This window comes from Sparus aurata, chromosome 9 (genome assembly GCF_900880675.1).
Source record: "Sparus aurata chromosome 9, fSpaAur1.1, whole genome shotgun sequence".
Classification (NCBI taxonomy): Eukaryota; Metazoa; Chordata; class Actinopteri; order Spariformes; family Sparidae; genus Sparus; species Sparus aurata.
Genome location: NC_044195.1, coordinates 36,436,565 through 36,453,953, shown reverse-complemented (window position 1 = coordinate 36,453,953; position 17,389 = coordinate 36,436,565). Strand labels below are relative to the sequence as shown.

The 17,389-nt window shown below is 43.1% G+C and overlaps 1 protein-coding gene across 1 annotated transcript in view; it reads left to right on the top strand.

The window, feature by feature from the left end:
* ttn.1 (titin, tandem duplicate 1) overlaps positions 1-17,389 on the top strand; it is a 168,685-nt gene that overhangs the window by 40,638 nt on the left and 110,658 nt on the right. Inside the window, exons 42-66 of the mRNA XM_030429348.1 lie at positions 3,682-3,963; positions 4,470-4,748; positions 4,837-5,118; positions 5,206-5,484; positions 5,588-5,875; positions 5,995-6,273; positions 6,366-7,049; positions 7,334-7,612; positions 7,792-8,070; positions 8,192-8,470; positions 8,619-8,897; positions 9,649-9,927; positions 10,009-10,302; positions 11,218-11,496; positions 11,780-12,058; positions 12,522-12,812; positions 13,672-13,959; positions 14,135-14,263; positions 14,485-14,767; positions 14,869-15,052; positions 15,733-15,813; positions 15,976-16,243; positions 16,344-16,361; positions 16,628-16,837; positions 17,249-17,326. Of these exons, the coding sequence (XP_030285208.1) occupies positions 3,682-3,963; positions 4,470-4,748; positions 4,837-5,118; positions 5,206-5,484; positions 5,588-5,875; positions 5,995-6,273; positions 6,366-7,049; positions 7,334-7,612; positions 7,792-8,070; positions 8,192-8,470; positions 8,619-8,897; positions 9,649-9,927; positions 10,009-10,302; positions 11,218-11,496; positions 11,780-12,058; positions 12,522-12,812; positions 13,672-13,959; positions 14,135-14,263; positions 14,485-14,767; positions 14,869-15,052; positions 15,733-15,813; positions 15,976-16,243; positions 16,344-16,361; positions 16,628-16,837; positions 17,249-17,326 (6,450 nt within the window). The remainder of the gene's footprint in view (positions 1-3,681; positions 3,964-4,469; positions 4,749-4,836; positions 5,119-5,205; positions 5,485-5,587; positions 5,876-5,994; positions 6,274-6,365; positions 7,050-7,333; positions 7,613-7,791; positions 8,071-8,191; positions 8,471-8,618; positions 8,898-9,648; positions 9,928-10,008; positions 10,303-11,217; positions 11,497-11,779; positions 12,059-12,521; positions 12,813-13,671; positions 13,960-14,134; positions 14,264-14,484; positions 14,768-14,868; positions 15,053-15,732; positions 15,814-15,975; positions 16,244-16,343; positions 16,362-16,627; positions 16,838-17,248; positions 17,327-17,389) is intronic.

The window sequence follows — 17,389 nt, the reverse complement described above, 5'->3', positions numbered from 1 at the left end:
CGGGACTCACAGATGTGCCGCTGTGCTCATTGTGACAGGTTTGTAGGATCTTTGTGACTCTTACTTGTCTTCACTGCTGTTGCTTTTTTTTTGTCAAGCTTCATCTGTCGCATTAATGTCTGTAAGTGGTTGAGCTCATTCAGTTTGGATCATTTTGTTATGCCAGAGCCAGCAAGTATTTCAGAACATGCCCAGTCCATCAGTGTAACGCAGGGCGACCCGGCCAGGCTTGAATGCAGATTCTCAGGCACCAAACCGCTCAAATCCAAATGGATGAAGGAAGGAAAGGAGCTGACCTCAGGCCAGAGATACAGAATACAGAAAACGGACACCAGCTCTGTGCTCACAATCATTAAAACAGAGAAAAGAGATAGCGGTGATTACACCTTTGAGGTTTCGAACAAGGCTGCGTGCAGCACTTGTGAGGCAGCCGTTACTGTACTAGGTCAGTTTATCCCAAAGTTTTACACCTTTTATGAGATTTTCTTTTCTGTTTTATTTATATAAGCAACTTAAGATTGTTTCTGCACTCTGATTATATTAGATCAGATCATTAAACCATCTTTCACGAGAGCACTGAAGGAGACAGAAGGTATCAGGGGATCATTCGCTCATCTGGAGTGCCTCGTATCTGGCTCCCTGCCGATGACAATACAGTGGTACAAAGATGAGAAAGAGATCAAAACTGATGAGAAACACAAATTTACATTTTTTGAAAATGTCGCTTTCCTGGAAATCAGTCATCTTGACAACAAAGACAGCAGTATCTATACCTGCATGGCTAAGAACAAAGCAGGATCTGTGCAGTGCTCTGGGACTTTGTTTGTCAAAGGTTAGAACTCAGCTTACATCCTCAGAACTTTCCTGCAATTTAAGGCATGATTGCATTTTATTAATTCTGACTATGTTGGGTTTTGTCCACCAACAGAAACACCATGCATTCTTGAAAAACCTGAATCCATGAATGTTTTGCCTGGCTCTAAGGTGAAATTGAATGTTCGTTTCTCTGGTACACCGCCACTAAACATCAGATGGTTTAAAAACAAGAAAGAGATTTTATCCAGCGCCGACTGCTCTGTTATAAAAGACAAGACCTCGAGCTCGCTGGAGCTCTTCTTTGCCAAATCTTCTGATTCTGATGAATATATCTGTGAAATACAGAATGATGTTGGCTCTACTTCATGCTATGCAACACTCTTTGTAAAAGGTTCATATTTAGTCTCTTACCTTTATTGATTTCTTTACTTTACCACCTTACTAACTTTGCTCATCATACTCAAGTAACCTTTGTATGTACTTTTTCCAGAACCTCCCTTTTTCATTGATAAACCTGAAGGTGTGTCAGTTGTAAGAGTAGGAGACAATAAGGTGTTTGAGTGTAAAGTCGGTGGTACTCCAGAGATCTCTGTGCGTTGGTTCAGAGATGGAGCTGAGATTCACCAAAGTGTCAAACACATGATGTCGTTTTTCAACTCTGCAGCCACTTTAGAGATAAGTCAAGTTAGTGAGAATGACAGCGGGAATTACTTCTGCGAGGCCTGCAGTGAAGCTGGCACAGAGAGTTGCACAGTTGAGCTAGAAGTGAAAGGTTGGTTTTCCTTTACATGTTTACATCTCATCAGTTACAAATACAAATCAAAGGTTGTTTCAATTTGAGTTGCTTTGTTATTGCAGAACCTCCTTCATTTGTTGAGGAGCTGAAGGCTCTGGAAGTTGTTAAAGGTTCAACAGCAGTGTTTGCTTGCAAAGTGGCAGGAAGTGCTCCTTTTAAAGTCACGTGGATTAAAGATGGCAAGCCAATCAAATCCAGCCAAAAGTATCTTATTGATAGTGAAAATGTGAGCTTGAACATCCAGGACTGTAAAGTGGAAGATGTTGGTGCTTATCAGTGTGTGGTAGCCAATGACGTTGGAAGTTGCACAGGCTTTGCAGCTCTGTCTCTGAAAGGTTGGTTGCTCATCATATTGACAAACATCAGGCATACAGCACTATTTACTTTCAGGTATCACAATTACATCTTTTCTTTGTATTAGTCCCTCCAACATTTGTTAAGAAGATAGAAAATGTCTCCACTATTCTGGGAGATATTGTGGTCTTTTGCTGCATCGTGGAAGGTTCTCTGCCTCTCTCTGTACAATGGCAAAAGGATGAGAACTGGATCCCAGAGGATCCAAAAATCGAGAGAACGTTTGATTTGAACAAAGAGGCCACTCTCAGGATTCCTGCATGTGAAGCGACTCATAGCGGGAAATATACCTGCCAGGTCGTAAATGAGGCTGGGCAGGACAAATGCTTTGCATCCCTCATAGTGAAAGGTACCTCTGTTTCCAGCACAATTCTTCCACTTAACATTATACTTAACTCTAACAATTATAACAAGTACACTCACCTCTTTGTCTTGGTGTTGTAGAACCACCTATGATCCAAGAGAAGCCAGATGTAGTCAAAGTGACTCGTGGAGATCCAGTTAGTCTTGAGTGCAGGGTAGCTGGAACTCCTCAAATCAGTGTAAGGTGGAGCAAAGATGGCAAAGAGCTCCAGTCAAGCAGGAAACTTCATCTCTGCTATGAGAAGAACCTCAGCAGTGTTAAGATCCAGTCCTCTCAGGTGGAAGACGCGGGACAGTACTGGTTTGAAGCCACGAATGCTGTCGGGACTCGCAGCTGTAAAGTCGTGCTGGTAGTTTTAGGTTTGTAAGATATTTTTTGTTTGAACAAAGTTGTAGAAGTTGCGTCTTTTCTCTGATTCTAATGATCTTTTAATTTGATTTTAAACAGACGAAGTTATTCCTCCGACGTTCATTAGGAAATTCACAAACATTCAAGCAATTATGGGTTCTGTGGTTACCATGGAGTGCAAAGTGGCCGGTTCACTTCCATTGTCGGTTGAATGGAGCAAAGGGAAACAAAAGATCACCAACAGCTCCAAATATAAACTTATGCATGTTGAAAACAGTTTGTCACTGGAGTTACAGCTGACTGAAGGTGCTGATACTGGAGAGTATTCCTGTAAAGTTACCAACGATGCTGGCAGCTGTGTGTGCAGCGGAGTGCTCACAGCTAAAGGTTCGCATCCAGAGGTCGACTTTATCACATTTTTAACTCACAGGCTGTTAGTCATGTATCATAATCATTTCTCTGTGTGGGTTTTAGTGCCACCAAGATTCATAGCTGAGCCTGAGTCTCAGGCTGTTATCCCAAAGTCTTCTGTACTCTTCAGAAGTGTCTTTGAAGGAACGCCTCCATTCACAGTGAAATGGTTCAAGGATGACATCGAACTCATCACAGAGCCGTCATGTATGATAAGACTGCAGAAATATTCCTCCTCTTTAGAGATGAACTCAGTTGGGACTCTGCAGTCTGGGATTTATTCTTGCCAAGTTAGCAACGACGCAGGCACAGTGAACAGTGCCGCAGAGTTGTTGGTGAAAGGTTGGACTATTCTTTTTTTCGTCCACACCACCATCGCCATTCAGTTAACTCCATCTTTTTTCTTCCATTTTCACAGCTCCTCATTCTTCATTTTCCTGAACACCTTACCCTTTCTCTTCACACCAGGAATATCTATGTCTTCATCTGTTACAGCATCCAGTCACCAGTCCGCATCCTCCATACGTTCCTCTGATGCTCAAGTGTTACTTCATGCTGACGATTGTAACTTGAACTTTTTTTGACTTTGCAGAACCTCCCCAGTTTGTCGAGAAACTTCCTCCCACTACCTTTGTGAAGCAGTGTGAGGGACACCGTTTCGAATGCAAGTTCACCAGCTCACGCTCTCTGAACATGTGCTGGTACAAAAATGAGCAAAAGCTAACTGATGGAAACAACTATAGAGTAATGTTTGTTGACTCGACTGCGTACCTCCAGCTGCGCACCACAAGGTTTGAGGATAACGGAGTCTACACCTGTGAGGCTCATAATGATGCTGGCAGTGCAAGCTGCAGCACCATTCTCACGGTTCAAGGTCAGCTATTGAATATATTCAATGTCCAGTCTTGTGGATTTTGCCGTCTCTGAACTAGCATGAAAAAGAAGGAATGAAAATCTCCCCCTGATGCAGATTTTGATATTTCACATAAACGTTCACTGAATGCATTTGGTACCTTGTCTTAAAACTTCAGCATGGAGCCCAACGGCCTTCTGTTCCGGTCAAAATTTTGATTTTTGTCCTCCAGTGTGCTGGATAGCATGAGTCTGAGTGTAACCTCTTTTTTAAAGATAAGTTATCCCCTATTTATGATGGAATGATCCAGTCTAGTATACCAGTGACATACCTTTCATGTTAATTTCTCAGATCTCAGTATGACTTGACCTACTCTTCTATCCTAGCATGAACATAAGCGCGTGTTTCCTCTCACTAATGATCTTTGTTTTTCTACACTTGGATGGATCCCTCTGGCATGGACTGCACATAAGCATGATCGTCAACAAGAATTTCTATCCCATAATATATGTCAATATATTTTACAGAGTCCCCATCATTCACTAAAACTCCAAGCCCAGTTGAGACATTTAAAGGGAAAGATGCCAGCCTACACTGTGAGATGTACGGCACTCTACCTCTCCAGGTTAACTGGTACAAAGACAAAAGGCCACTGAAGGAGAGCAGGAAATATAAGATGGTCAGTGAGGGCAGCTCTGCTGCACTTCACATTATTAAACTGGAGCAGGATGACGCTGGTCTTTATGAGTGCAAAGTGTCAAACAGTGTAGGAACTGGATCCTGCCGCACTACCATTAGCCTCAAAGGTTGGTACAGAATCAGTGGCCATTACCTCAAAGTTGAGCTTTAGTGCGATTACCTCCCCTCACCTTTGATCTTTCCATCAATATTCAGAACAACCAGCGTTTGTCAAGAAACTGTTCGATCAGTCAGTGAGAGTCGGACAGCAGCTGACACTGACCGCTACAGTGAGGGGCGCTGAGCCTCTGACTGTGTCCTGGGTTCAGGATAAAGACCATATTCTCAGAGACGGTGACAACAGGAAGATCACCTTTGAAAACAATGTGGTCACACTTGTAGTGCCCAAGGCCGACTCAACCACAGCTGGTAAATACACCTGCCAGCTGAGGAACGACTCTGGAGTAGTGGAGTCTGTCTCCCAAGTGACTGTTCTAGGTTTGTAGAACTCCAGACTTCATTACACCACCACCATTGTCAGTGTAAGGATTCGTTTAGCTTAATGACCTCTTCCCTAATTTCTAGAACCTGCTGCTATCGTGGATAGCCCAGAGTCCTTGAGCGTGAAGTCAGGAGAAAATGCAGCTCTTGAAGTCACAGTATCTGGCTCACCAGAACTGAAAACTAAGTGGTTTAAGGACAACAAAGAGCTCTCTGCTGGTGCAAAGTACCAGATGTCCTTTGCAAAGAAGATTGCCACACTGAAGATTCGATCTGCTGATAAAGCAGATTCTGGAGAGTTCAAGCTCGAGGTTTCAAACCATGTTGGTACAGCCTCTTGCAAAACTAAGCTCTCTGTCTCAGGTTGGTGACCATTATGTACCTGCCCTCTCACAAAGCTTTATTATCCTCTTAATCAGCAGTTAGTTCAGAAATGCTTTAAAACTTCTTGTTCTTTTGACAATAGATAAGTTGATTCCACCGAGTTTCATCAGGAAGCTGAGAGACACCCACCTTGTTGTGGGTAAGCCTGGTGAGATGGAGTGTAAGGTCACTGGTTCTGCTCCTTTAACAACTTCCTGGTTCCACAACGGCCAGGAGATCAAGAGTGGGCCAAACTATGACATTAGCTGCACCGATAACAACTGCAAACTGAGAGTACCATCAATCAAGATGTCTGATTCTGGCAAATACACATGTAAAGCTGTAAACACAGCAGGAGCCAGTGAGACGAGTGCTTCGATGAATGTGACAGGTCAGTAGATGTAAATAAAGTCGAGAACATTTCAAGGATGTTTTCATACGCACGGGATCAAGTTCCTTGCTGGAAGTTAACGGTAATCTTAAAACACGTCTTTTTTTATTTGGAACTAGAACCTCCATCTTTTGTGGAAACACCTGAAGTGAAGGAAACATTGCCAGGCAAAAATGTCTCTTTCATGGCTAAAGTGAAAGGCAGTGCCCCCCTGAAAGTCAAGTGGTTCAGGGGAGCCAAGGAGATGCAGCATGGACGAGGCTGCGAGATTTCCCTGAAGAGCGATGTCGCCACTTTGGTGATTCATAAAGTCGAGAAATCCCACGCTGGAGAGTACACATGCCAGATCATTAACGATGCAGGGAAGGAAAGCTGCCCAGTTTACCTGTTTGTAAAAGGTTTGTTAGCATAAAAGATATCTTTTTTTATCCATCTGTGAACTTCCATAAAGTGAATTTTGTGTAACTGATAATGGACTTGCCTCTCTCAGAACCAGTCCACTTTGTCAAGAAGCTGAGAGACATCTCTTCTGAAAAGGGAAAGCCTCTGAGGCTTGAGGTAACATTTGCTGGAACCCCCAGGATAAATGTGACATGGAAGAAGGACGGTAAACCCATCTGGGCCTCGTATCAGTACAATGTGATCACCACAGACACCTCCTGCATCCTGGAGGTTCTTAATGCTGACAGGATGGAAGCAGCTGGTAGATACTCTTGCGAGATAGACAACGGAGTTGGAAGTGACAGATGTGAAGCACAAGTGTCAATTCTAGGTAAAATCATCAACATAAATGTGTTTTCAGTTGCAATAATTCATTCATTTATACATTCATTCATTCTTTCACAACTCAACATCTGTAGTTTTACTAAATTATCATCATCATCTTTCACTTCAGAGCGACCATACTTTGTTGAAAAGATGGAGCCAGTGGAGGTAACCATGGGCGATGCGGTTACCCTGAAATGCCGTATCGCGGGAACTCCTGACATCTCCGTTTCTTGGTTTAAAGCTGATACACAGTTGCGCAAGTCCAACGGTTTCACGATGGACTTTGCAAACAGTGTCGCCACTTTGAGACTAGCCAAATCAACCAAGTTCGATCATGGTGATTACATCTGCAAGGCAGAGAACCGGGTCGGTTCATCCTCTGCCAGCTGTAAAGTGACAGTGAAAGGTGATGCTCGTTTTACACACTTTCTTTTCCTGCTGGGATTCCAGTTTTACAGATATTTTGTTCAGTTGATTTCAGTTGAGTTCATTTTCTATGATGTAAAGTCCCTCACTAAAGATCCAAAGATTGCCTCAATTTAAATATGCTACTCTTGGAAAAAGTACTAACGTAGCCCTTTCTTAGCATTGCTTTCTGTTACATTTCATCTATTAAAGAATTAACTCTGGCATAGAGGCATGCAAGCATAACAATGGGCGCTTTTCTAACATCAACATTGCTTCTCTCAGAACCTGCGCACTTTATCAAGAAGCTGGACGACACGACTTTCACAGTGGGTCAGCCACTGAAACTAGTCTGCTCATATACCGGAAGCCAGAGGGTCAATGTCACATGGAAAAAGGATGGCAAGCTGATTTGGGCTTCTTATCAGTATAATGTAAAAACTACTGATTCAACCTGCATCCTGGACGTCCTCAACAGCGACAGGCCCGAAGCAGCTGGAAGATACTCTTGCGAAATCTCCAACGGAGCTGGAACCGACATCTGCCACGCTTGTGTCAGCCTAGGTAAAGTCACACATCTGCTTTTATTCATCAACTAACGCTCCTGCTCTTTTCTAATAGATACAGGAGTCACATAAGACAAAAATGATCTCAGTCAGTTGAAACTACTGTAAGATCTCAATTGCCTGCCTGCTAACATAATGTCAGCAACATGCAACTAACCTAACCATTACTCCTCTCAGAACCGGCTTGCTTCGTGAGAAAGCTGGAAGACACTTATTTCAGACTCTGCGAACCTTTGACCCTTAAGTGCATGTACGCTGGCAGCCAGAGAATAAACGTGACTTGGAAGAAGGACGGCAAACTGATCTGGGCATCATACAAGTACAACATCAAGACCACCAACGACACCTGTATCCTGGAAGTCCTCAACAGCGACAGAGAAGAGGCTGTCGGAAAATACACGTGTGAAATTTCTAACGCTGGAGGAACCGATATCTGCCATGCTAATGCAAAGCTAGGTAAAGCTCCTGAGCAACTCACCTCATTACCTCATTACAAAAATCACTTGAGTCATTTCCACATGTAACCAGATTGAGTGCTTTTCTTGTCTAACACCACCATTGCTAATTGATTTCTTAGAACCAGCTCGCTTTGTGAGAAAACTGAGAAACACCTACTATAAAATCGGCCATCCTCTGACGCTGGAGTGTACATTCACTGGCAGCCAGAGGATTTATGTCAGCTGGATGAAGGACGGCAAACCCATCTGGGCGTCTTACAAATACAACGTTAAGACAACCAACTTTTCCAGCACCCTAGAAGTTCTCAACAGCGACCGTCCGGAAGCTGTTGGGAAATACTCTTGCGAGATTTCCAACTCAGAGGGCACTGATATCTGTCATGCTCTGGTTAAGATAGGTAAAGCCACTAACAACTGCACCATCATTTTTCAGATTTTTTATTATTTTCAGAACTTTATTCTGCAAATAAGTCCTTTCACATAAACTTGCAATTGCTTGCTGTAACATAATAAACATGCAACTAACACCACTGTTGCCTCCTATAGAACCTGTGCGCTTTATTAAAGAGCTGGAAGACACCACTTTCACGCTCGGTCGGCCCCTGACGCTGTACTGCGCTTATAGCGCCAGCCCTCGGGTCCATGTGAACTGGAGAAAGGACGGCAAACCGATCTGGGCCTCGTACAAGTACAATGTCAAGACCACAGATAACAGCTGTGTCTTGGAGGTCCTAAACAGTGACCGTCTGGAAGCAGCAGGAAAATACTCCTGCGAAATTTCTAACTCTCAGAACACCGCATTCTGCTACGCACAAGTCAAACTAGGTAAAACACTGAAGGGTCAGACAGAGAGCTCATGTTTTCAGTTTTATATAAAAAAAGAAAAAATATATCTGTTTGCTGCTAAACACCAACTTAATTTAGATTACAAAAAAATATGTGCAGAATGGACAATGTATATTGGCGTAACAATTAACAATTATCTGTAACACTACGATAACTGTGCAATCATTTAACAACTTTTCATCGCTTAGGTCATTAAAATAAGCTGACTAGGTTTAAGTTAAAATGTATTAAGCTCCTAGAAGGAGTTTGTTGGAGTAAATGGCAAAAAATAACAAAACATTTCAAAATATATTCAAACTGATTGATTGCAATTGTTGCCACTTCCAACATATGCACCAATTCTTTTTGTTTTTGAGGATCCAAAACCTCAAGAAAATTCCTTGCAAAAGCAGAAAAAATAATGATCTCTACCTCCTGAATATTTTAAGAATTTGGTGAAAACTGCATCAAAAAATATTAGTAAAGCAAATTTTACAAAGATGACAAAAATACCATTTGCAACATAACAAAGTTTATTCTCACTTCAATTTTCCAAAGAACCCAGTTTACAGTTAACTGCAGTAAATGTTCATTTCAGGAAGTGGAATATTAAAAGCATTAAAAACTGACAACAATGAGCCCTATTTGATCACAATGATAAATTACTTGCTTATCCTTTTTCGCAAAATCTCACTAATTTTTCTCAGTAGTTGAAATGCAAACTAACCACTAACGTCCTTGCCTCTCCTAGAACCCGTACGCTTTGTGAAAAAGCTGGATGATATGACCTTTAGGGTTGGCGAGCCTCTGAAGCTTCAGGTTATGTACACGGGCAGCCGGCACGTGCACGTGAACTGGACAAAAGATGGCAAACCAATCTGGGCTTCCTACAAGTACAACATCAAGACTACAAACAGCTCCTGTGTCTTGGAGGTTCTGAACAGTGACAGAGAGGAGGCTGCTGGGAGATATTCCTGTGAAATATCCAATGCTAGCAGCTCTGCTATCTGTCACGCTCATGTCAGACTGGGTAACTGCCTCCTAACACACTCAATGATCAGCTAACATTTCTAGCTACATTACATGACTAACATGATGTTGCTTCTCTCAGAACCTGTGCGCTTTGTGAAAAAGCTTGATGACACATCATACCGTCTGGGCGATCCTCTGACTCTCACATGCACGTTCACTGGCAGTCAGCTGCTGCACGTGAGCTGGATGAAGGACAGCAAGCCGATCTGGGCCTCGTACAAATACAATGTCAAGACCACAGAATCCTCCTGCGTTTTGGAAGTTCTCAACAGTGACAGAGAAGAAGCAGCTGGGCTCTATTCATGTCAAGTTTCTAACAAAGAAGGTTCTGCCATCTGTGACGCTTATGTCTTTTGTAAAACCCCTAAGAAAGGTACAACCTCCACAACCCACCACAGCACTCACATTCAACGCTAATCAATAAACATTTGCTAATGCTAGCCACGGAAAGCTAAAGTTTCATCCTACTCCCAGATTAGCTTCTGATGTAGTGGTTTCCCTCCACAAACTAGCGGTGAAGAAGGCCTACTGTTGCGCCATCTCAATGTCGCCCATGTATTGGCCAAAAAGCTGCACACCAGATCGCAGTAGTCTGTGTTTTCATTGTCCATTGTCCCCATTGCCACCATCACAGTACTCTTGCTAATAGAGCAACTTCTAATCGAGAACACATCTGATCAAAAGTTGTAAATGTTTCTGCTAGAAACCTAACCAAATTGGTGGACTCATGGGTACTACAGCAACAGCCTCAAGGGTATTGCCCTTCCTTCCATTGTCCAAACAATCCATCAAAAAGGCCAACAGTGCAGGACAAACTGCAAAAACTAGAGCCATAGAAGCTCAGTGAGGATGGTGTCCATCGCAGTATAGTCTGCAGATTCCTTCCCATGTCCCCAGTTCGTGCTAGAAATCTTTGAGATAAGTTAAAGTTTTGTGTCCTTCTGTGCTCCAAATGAAAACAGTAAAATCTAGAGTAAAGCACTTTCACACTTTGCTTCTGCTGGATGGTTTTTGTCATGGAAACTGACAGATAAATATGATGAAATAAAGAAGGGCACCATGAACTTTGATTGTAGTCATGCTTTCAAAACGACAAATGGAAACAACAACATTGAGCTACTAATCCAGGAGCAGGATGAAACTCTGACTCTATATGCTATACTCTCTACGCCACTTCACATAATTACAATAAGGCTAACTGACTATCATTAATCAGTTATGTTTTAGGATCCATGTTTGCTTCTGCTTGCTCACCTTTGCCTCTAACAACCCTCACTGCTCCTCACAGAACCTGCTCGCTTCATCAGGAAGCTGGAAAACACTACGTTCAGAGTCAGTGAACCACTGACTCTTAGAGTCGCCTTCACCGGCAGCCAAAGAGTGAACGTGAGCTGGAAGAAAGATGGGGGTCCGATCTGGGCCTCTTATCAGTACAATGTCAAGACCACAGACTGCAGCTGCATGCTGGATGTCCTCAACAGTGACCGAGAAGAAGCTCATGGAAGATATACTTGTGAAATATCCAACACCCAAGGCTCTGATATCTGCCATGCTTATGTCAAGCTAGGTAACACTAACCTAAACTACACAGTGCTTTCATTTCTCAGCAGTTCTTTCATGCATGAAGTGAGTAATTGCTAGAGGTAACAAAGGCACTCACATAGCTTATCCAATGCTAAGCTTAACCTTCCTCACCTTCACGTACGGGTTAATCCTCCTCTCTTCACATAGACTCTCTTTCTACATGAGAACATCCCGGATTCCTGGATACTGCGCAGCACATAGTCTTTCGTCCTTCGCATGTAAAGATCAGTGGTTTCTATGACTGATTTCAACATTGCTTCTCTCAGAACCCGTTCGATTTGTCAAGAAGCTGGAGGACGTCAGCCACGAGCTGGGTAAACCTTTGAGGCTCTTGTGCACATACACCGGCAGCCAGAGGGTTCACGTGACATGGAAGAAGGACGACAAGCCGATCTGGGCTTCATACCAGTACAATGTCAAAACCACCAACTCTTCCTGCACTCTGGAGGTCCTAAACAGCGACAGGGCTGCGGCAGCAGGAAAATACACTTGCGAAATTTCCAATGCTGAAGGAACTGACACCTGTCATGCTCATGTTAAAATAGGTAACACAGTAACATTTCCCTCCATCTGACTCATGATCCCAGTTACTAATGCTAACCTCCAGTGAAGTTATTGTTTCCTGTGGTCCTGTGATTGTTGGTAACCAGAAGGAGTTTTGTAACATCTAAAACGTCCTGGGTGACATTGTTCTTGTTTGTACAGCTGGTTGGTTTTGGAAAGAAAAAGATTTAATAATGTTTTAGATGGTTGGGTCGGATAAATATTTGCTTGCTGGAAAAAGAGATTCGCAGACAGGTAGAAGTGTTTGTTAATGGTGAATATTATCTGAATTTGTTCGCTTTGTGTCGCACTTTCATGTTGTCTTAAGTGCTGTGGCTCTATGTTTCCCTGAATGCAACAGTAAGGGCCCAGTGGCCTGGTGAATGATACTTAAATTACATTTTCGAGGCATTTCTTTGTGTCACTTTGTGCTTTAATTTTCTTCATTTTTTCCCCCACTAACAGAGCGTAAAGTCCCTCCAAACTTCACCAAGAAGCCCTCTGAGTCCATGATGGATTCTGTGGGTAAGACAGTGAAGATGGAGAGTCGGGTGTCTGGTTCCCAGCCACTGACCGTCACCTGGTTCAAGGACAACAGCGAAATCTATGGCTCTGACAAATATGATGTCAGTTTTCAGAACAACTTGGCTACGCTGAGTGTCAGAGACACTTTGTCCTCTGACAGCGGGGTGTACACCTGCACTGCCACCAACGAGGCCGGACAGGCTTCATGTCGGGTTTCTCTCAACATCACAGGTACTAGCATATCAGTTAATCTTCATCAGTCATTTTCGTAAAACTGATATTGACAGGGCTTTATGTTTTGTAGTGTGTTCCCTTTGTAAGTGAAATGATTGACAGGTAGAATCTTTTCCCAGCTGTTCCAACTTAAATTGTTCTTGGTCTCTGTGGCATTTGAATTAAAGACATCAGAAAAAAACTAAAACATAAGCACCACCAGTGTCAAGAGTCAGGTGGTGTGAGGTGTGGAGAAGCTAAATACAATACATATATGCATTCTCAAGTCAAAATACATAAGTAACGTTGTTTTTTCAACTGAAACGATGATGTTTTTCTAACACTAGCCAAGACGTTTTCTTGCCTTAACCTAACCAAACTGCCACTGTACAAGGAAGGTCCATAGCCATGATATTTTGGGAACAGTGATATACGTATGTCATTTTGGGAGTCAATGGCGCTTGACCTATTCAGTTGTTGTTGTGCAGTTAATTGCCAGCAAAAAAGGGCACCAAGATAGCTGGTTTCTTAGCTACAATTTAGGAAGTTACCTTACAGCGTCACTGCTTGGAAAAGGAGTTAAAATGTTTAATTCAAAGGATATTTATTACATTTTACCATCTAGCTGCAAAGCATTGCATTTTTGTCCAGGAGGAAGCCATTTTGCATGGAATAGACAATTTAAGAATCTGAATCAGTCGGGAAAACATCGGATTAAAAACTAACAGAGGTAAATCCTAACCCTAACCTTGAGTACAAAGACAAAGATTCCTTCTAAAGGTTTCTGCGAAATTCTGCAGACGAGTCTCCATGTTCTGCCCATCCTGTTACTGGTAGTATCTGTAGCTGTCCTTCTTACTTCCCGTCACTCCTTCAGAATCTGGTCAGGCTCCCAAAATCGACGTCCCTCTGGAGCCAGTAACAGTGAACGAGGGCGAGAAGCTGAGTCTGAAATGCCACGTCAGTGGCTCTCCTCCACTTACCATCCAATGGATGAAGGACAGGAGGGAACTGAAATCCAGTGGAAATACCAGAATCACATTTGTCGGTGGAAAGGCCTGTCTGGAGGTCAGTCCAGTGTCAAAGACTGACGCAGGAGATTACCTCTGCAAAGCCAGCAATCCTACCGGCAGTGACTTCTGCAAGTGCAAGGTCACTGTGAAAGGTAACAAAATCAGTTTGTAGAAAACAGTTTTTGTGATGACTGTTTACCCTCAGTGCTCTTTGGTGCCCAATAAAGATTCTGACTACTTTATTGACAACAAGGCAGGTTTGAGGTTCTGACTGGGCCATTTGGTGTCGGTCAAATGTGGCAGCTCACCTTTGTGATTTCCTTTCAGACAAAGGAGCCAAGGCCGCCCCCGGTGAGGCTGCTGCCCCGGCTGCAGCCCCAGCTGCAGGTGCTCCAGTGAAGAGGCTCGACAACCTTTTCTTCATCGAGGAACCTAAAAATGTTTCTGTCACTGAGAGTAAGTTGACTGTAATCAACCTGAGAGCTTTAAAGATCAACATTTACAAGGAGAATCATTTACAGTCTCTGGTAATGCTCGCTCTTGCTCAATGGTAGATTGATCTGTTATATTAGTGATGTAAGAGATATCTTTAAAGAACTGTAGGACAGATGAGGTTTGTTTTATGAAGCTGAACAAGCTGAATTTCTTCTTCATGTATTCTTATCTTATCTTCTCAGAGGGCACTGCAACCTTCATCGCCAAGATCGGAGGTGACCCGATCCCCAGTGTGAAGTGGATGAAGGGCAAATGGAGGCAGATCACCCCCGGTGGTCGTATCTCCATCGTGCACAAGGGCCAGGACGCCAAAATGGAGATTAAGGAGGTAACCAAATCCGATGCCGGTCTGTACAGATGTGTTGCCACCAACAAACATGGAGAAATTGAGTGTGGCGCTGAGATGGAGGTCACCAAAAAGGAAGACGTGGAAGGATTTGGAGACATAAGGACAAAGCTTAAGAAGTAAGAAATAATTGATCGATTTGATTTTTTTCAAAGAATCTCTACATGGGTCTTGTTGAGAGGAAGACACCTTCTCTGATTGTCTATTTGTTATTTCTCAGGACTCCTTCAAAGCAGAAGAGTCCCAAGAAAGAAGGAGAGATCGACATTGTGGAGTTGCTGAGAGGTCAGGACCCCAAAGACTACGAGAGGATCCTGCGGGAGCACAACATCCACGACTTCCGTGCCATCCTGCAGGCCGTCGAGTTCCTGAAGAGGGAGAAGGAGATGGAGACTGGAAGAGTGGTGAGAGACCTTTAACTGATGACTGGTCATCTGTGGTGGTTTGGGTGGAATTAAAGATGTCATGTGAGGATTATAGTTTTGCTTTGAAAATTCAAGTTAAAAAGGAGGGTAGTACACTTTGGCCAAAGCGAACAAAGTGCTGGTTTAGAGTTGGTTCAACCTTCCACAGGCATGAGAGCCACCGTAGAATCGCATCATTCAGTCACTGTGTAGGTCTCAGCATTGCTAGGAACAACTATTGCAGACTATCGACTTCTTTCCAGTATTGTTCCTGGCTTTGCATGCCTACATTTGGCATTCAGACATGACTGACCGTTGACCACTGATGCTTCAATTTGGCTTCCCAAGTGAAAATCTTTCGCTATTCTCCCATGGATAAGTCAGAACATGCCATACTGACTCTGTTTTTTAAAAATGGTGGTCATAAGTGGTCTGAGTTGGTCCTTGGTCACAACTACAGCGCCCCCAGCCCGTGACAGAAGCGGTTATTTTTTCTAGACCAGCTTGTTTGTTGCTCTCACAACCCAAAGAACTGGTTTGAAAAGTTGGCACTGGCTCTGAGCCAGCACCTGAACCACCTTGGTCTAAAAGAGGTATATGAGAACAAGCAAAGGCCTCTAACCCAAACCGTTGTATAGAAAGATTTCAAGATTTACCAATCGTTGTTGTTCCCATCGCAGGAGGTGGAGCATGGTGGACGGGTTGAAGAGGAGGACATGGCCCGACTCATTCAGCAGCTGGAGGGACGCGTCGGCACAGAGGTATCCAAACACAGCCAACACTGTCGTTTTAACACTCCTCTGACAGATTTCTGTAGATCAGATCATCAGCAGTAGATACTGAATGTAACCATGTAGCTTTGTCTGTAAAGTTCGACCTGTCGGAGTTTGATGACACCATGATTACCAATTTTAAACCCTCAGCCCGTCTCTGTGATCGAGGACATCAGCGACCAGACGACCCCTGAGAACCAGAGCGTCACCTTTGAGTGTCAGATCAAGATCAATTACCCAGAGATCACACTCACCTGGTACAAGGGCACACAGAAACTGGACAACAGTGACAAGTATGAGATCAGCAGCGTTGGGGACCACCATTACCTGAAGATCAAGAACTGCCTGGTCAAAGATCAGGGCAACTACCGCGTGGTGTGTGGTCCTCACATCTCCAACGCCAAGCTGACTGTCACAGGTAGGAGTCTGAGTGTTTGGACTTCTTGTTCAGTCCGCTGGATGTCTGTCTGTACGTCTGTAATGTGTCCTCATGTCCCAATCTTTTATTTCATTATCAGGAACTGGTTACAAGACAGGTAAGCGGTACAACTCCAAACTAACTCTGACTGACCTCTTTGAACCAACTGGTTCACATCTGATGACTTTATTTCTGTGTTTTGTGGTTGTCTGTTACCTGTTTTTGTTCTGTGTTTCTTTTATACTTAACGATCAGTCAAAACTCCTGAAAATTGAGTCCTAATATATAGATAATAAGATGAAATCAATAAGATAGTTGCTGTTATAAACTAAAATGACTCTATTATTGTGAAATCAGCAGTTAACTCTGGTTGTCTGGTTCTAGCCGACCAAATTCAGTTCACTAAATGCATCAGAAGCATCGAGGTCAATGAACGCCACTCGGCCACCTTCGAGTGCGAGTTGTCCTTCGACAATGCCACCGTCACATGGTACAAAGACTCATGGGAGCTTAAAGAGAGCCCGAAATATAACTTCAGGACCGAGGGCCGACGGCACTTTATGACCATCCGCAACGTAACCCCGAAGGATGAAGGTTTGTCAAAAAATCAACTTAAAACTGTAGATTTTACTCTGGAGAGAGATTCCTAACAGAAAGTATTTCCCCCCTTTTTTTAAGTATTAAAAAAGAAGAAGCTCTTTATCTGTTTGGTTAACTTAGATTTTTGAGGTTAAATTTATTTAACAAAAGAGGTTTTGGGCTGCACAATTTTGACAAATGACATTTTTTTTTTTTTTTGAATCAGGCAGAATGTCAGAGACAGTAAAGAATCTGGTGCAGGGAAAAAAGGAAAAACTTGATTAACGTTAGATAAACGGAAACATTTATTTGAGTTCTGGTGTGACCAGTGCTTTGTTGTCATTTTTAAAAGTTAAAAAAAAAAAGTTTTTTAAGGTATTTTAGTGAAACGTGTAATCAGCATGAAACATGTCTCCACTCTGTCAGGCGTTTACTCGGTCATCGCTCGTCTGGAGCCGATGGGAGAAGCTCGAAGCACAGCTGAGCTTTACCTGTCAGGCAAAGGTCTGTACCATTACAACACAGCTGAAGATACTCGAGTTAAACCTAGTTAGCAGTTAAAATAAC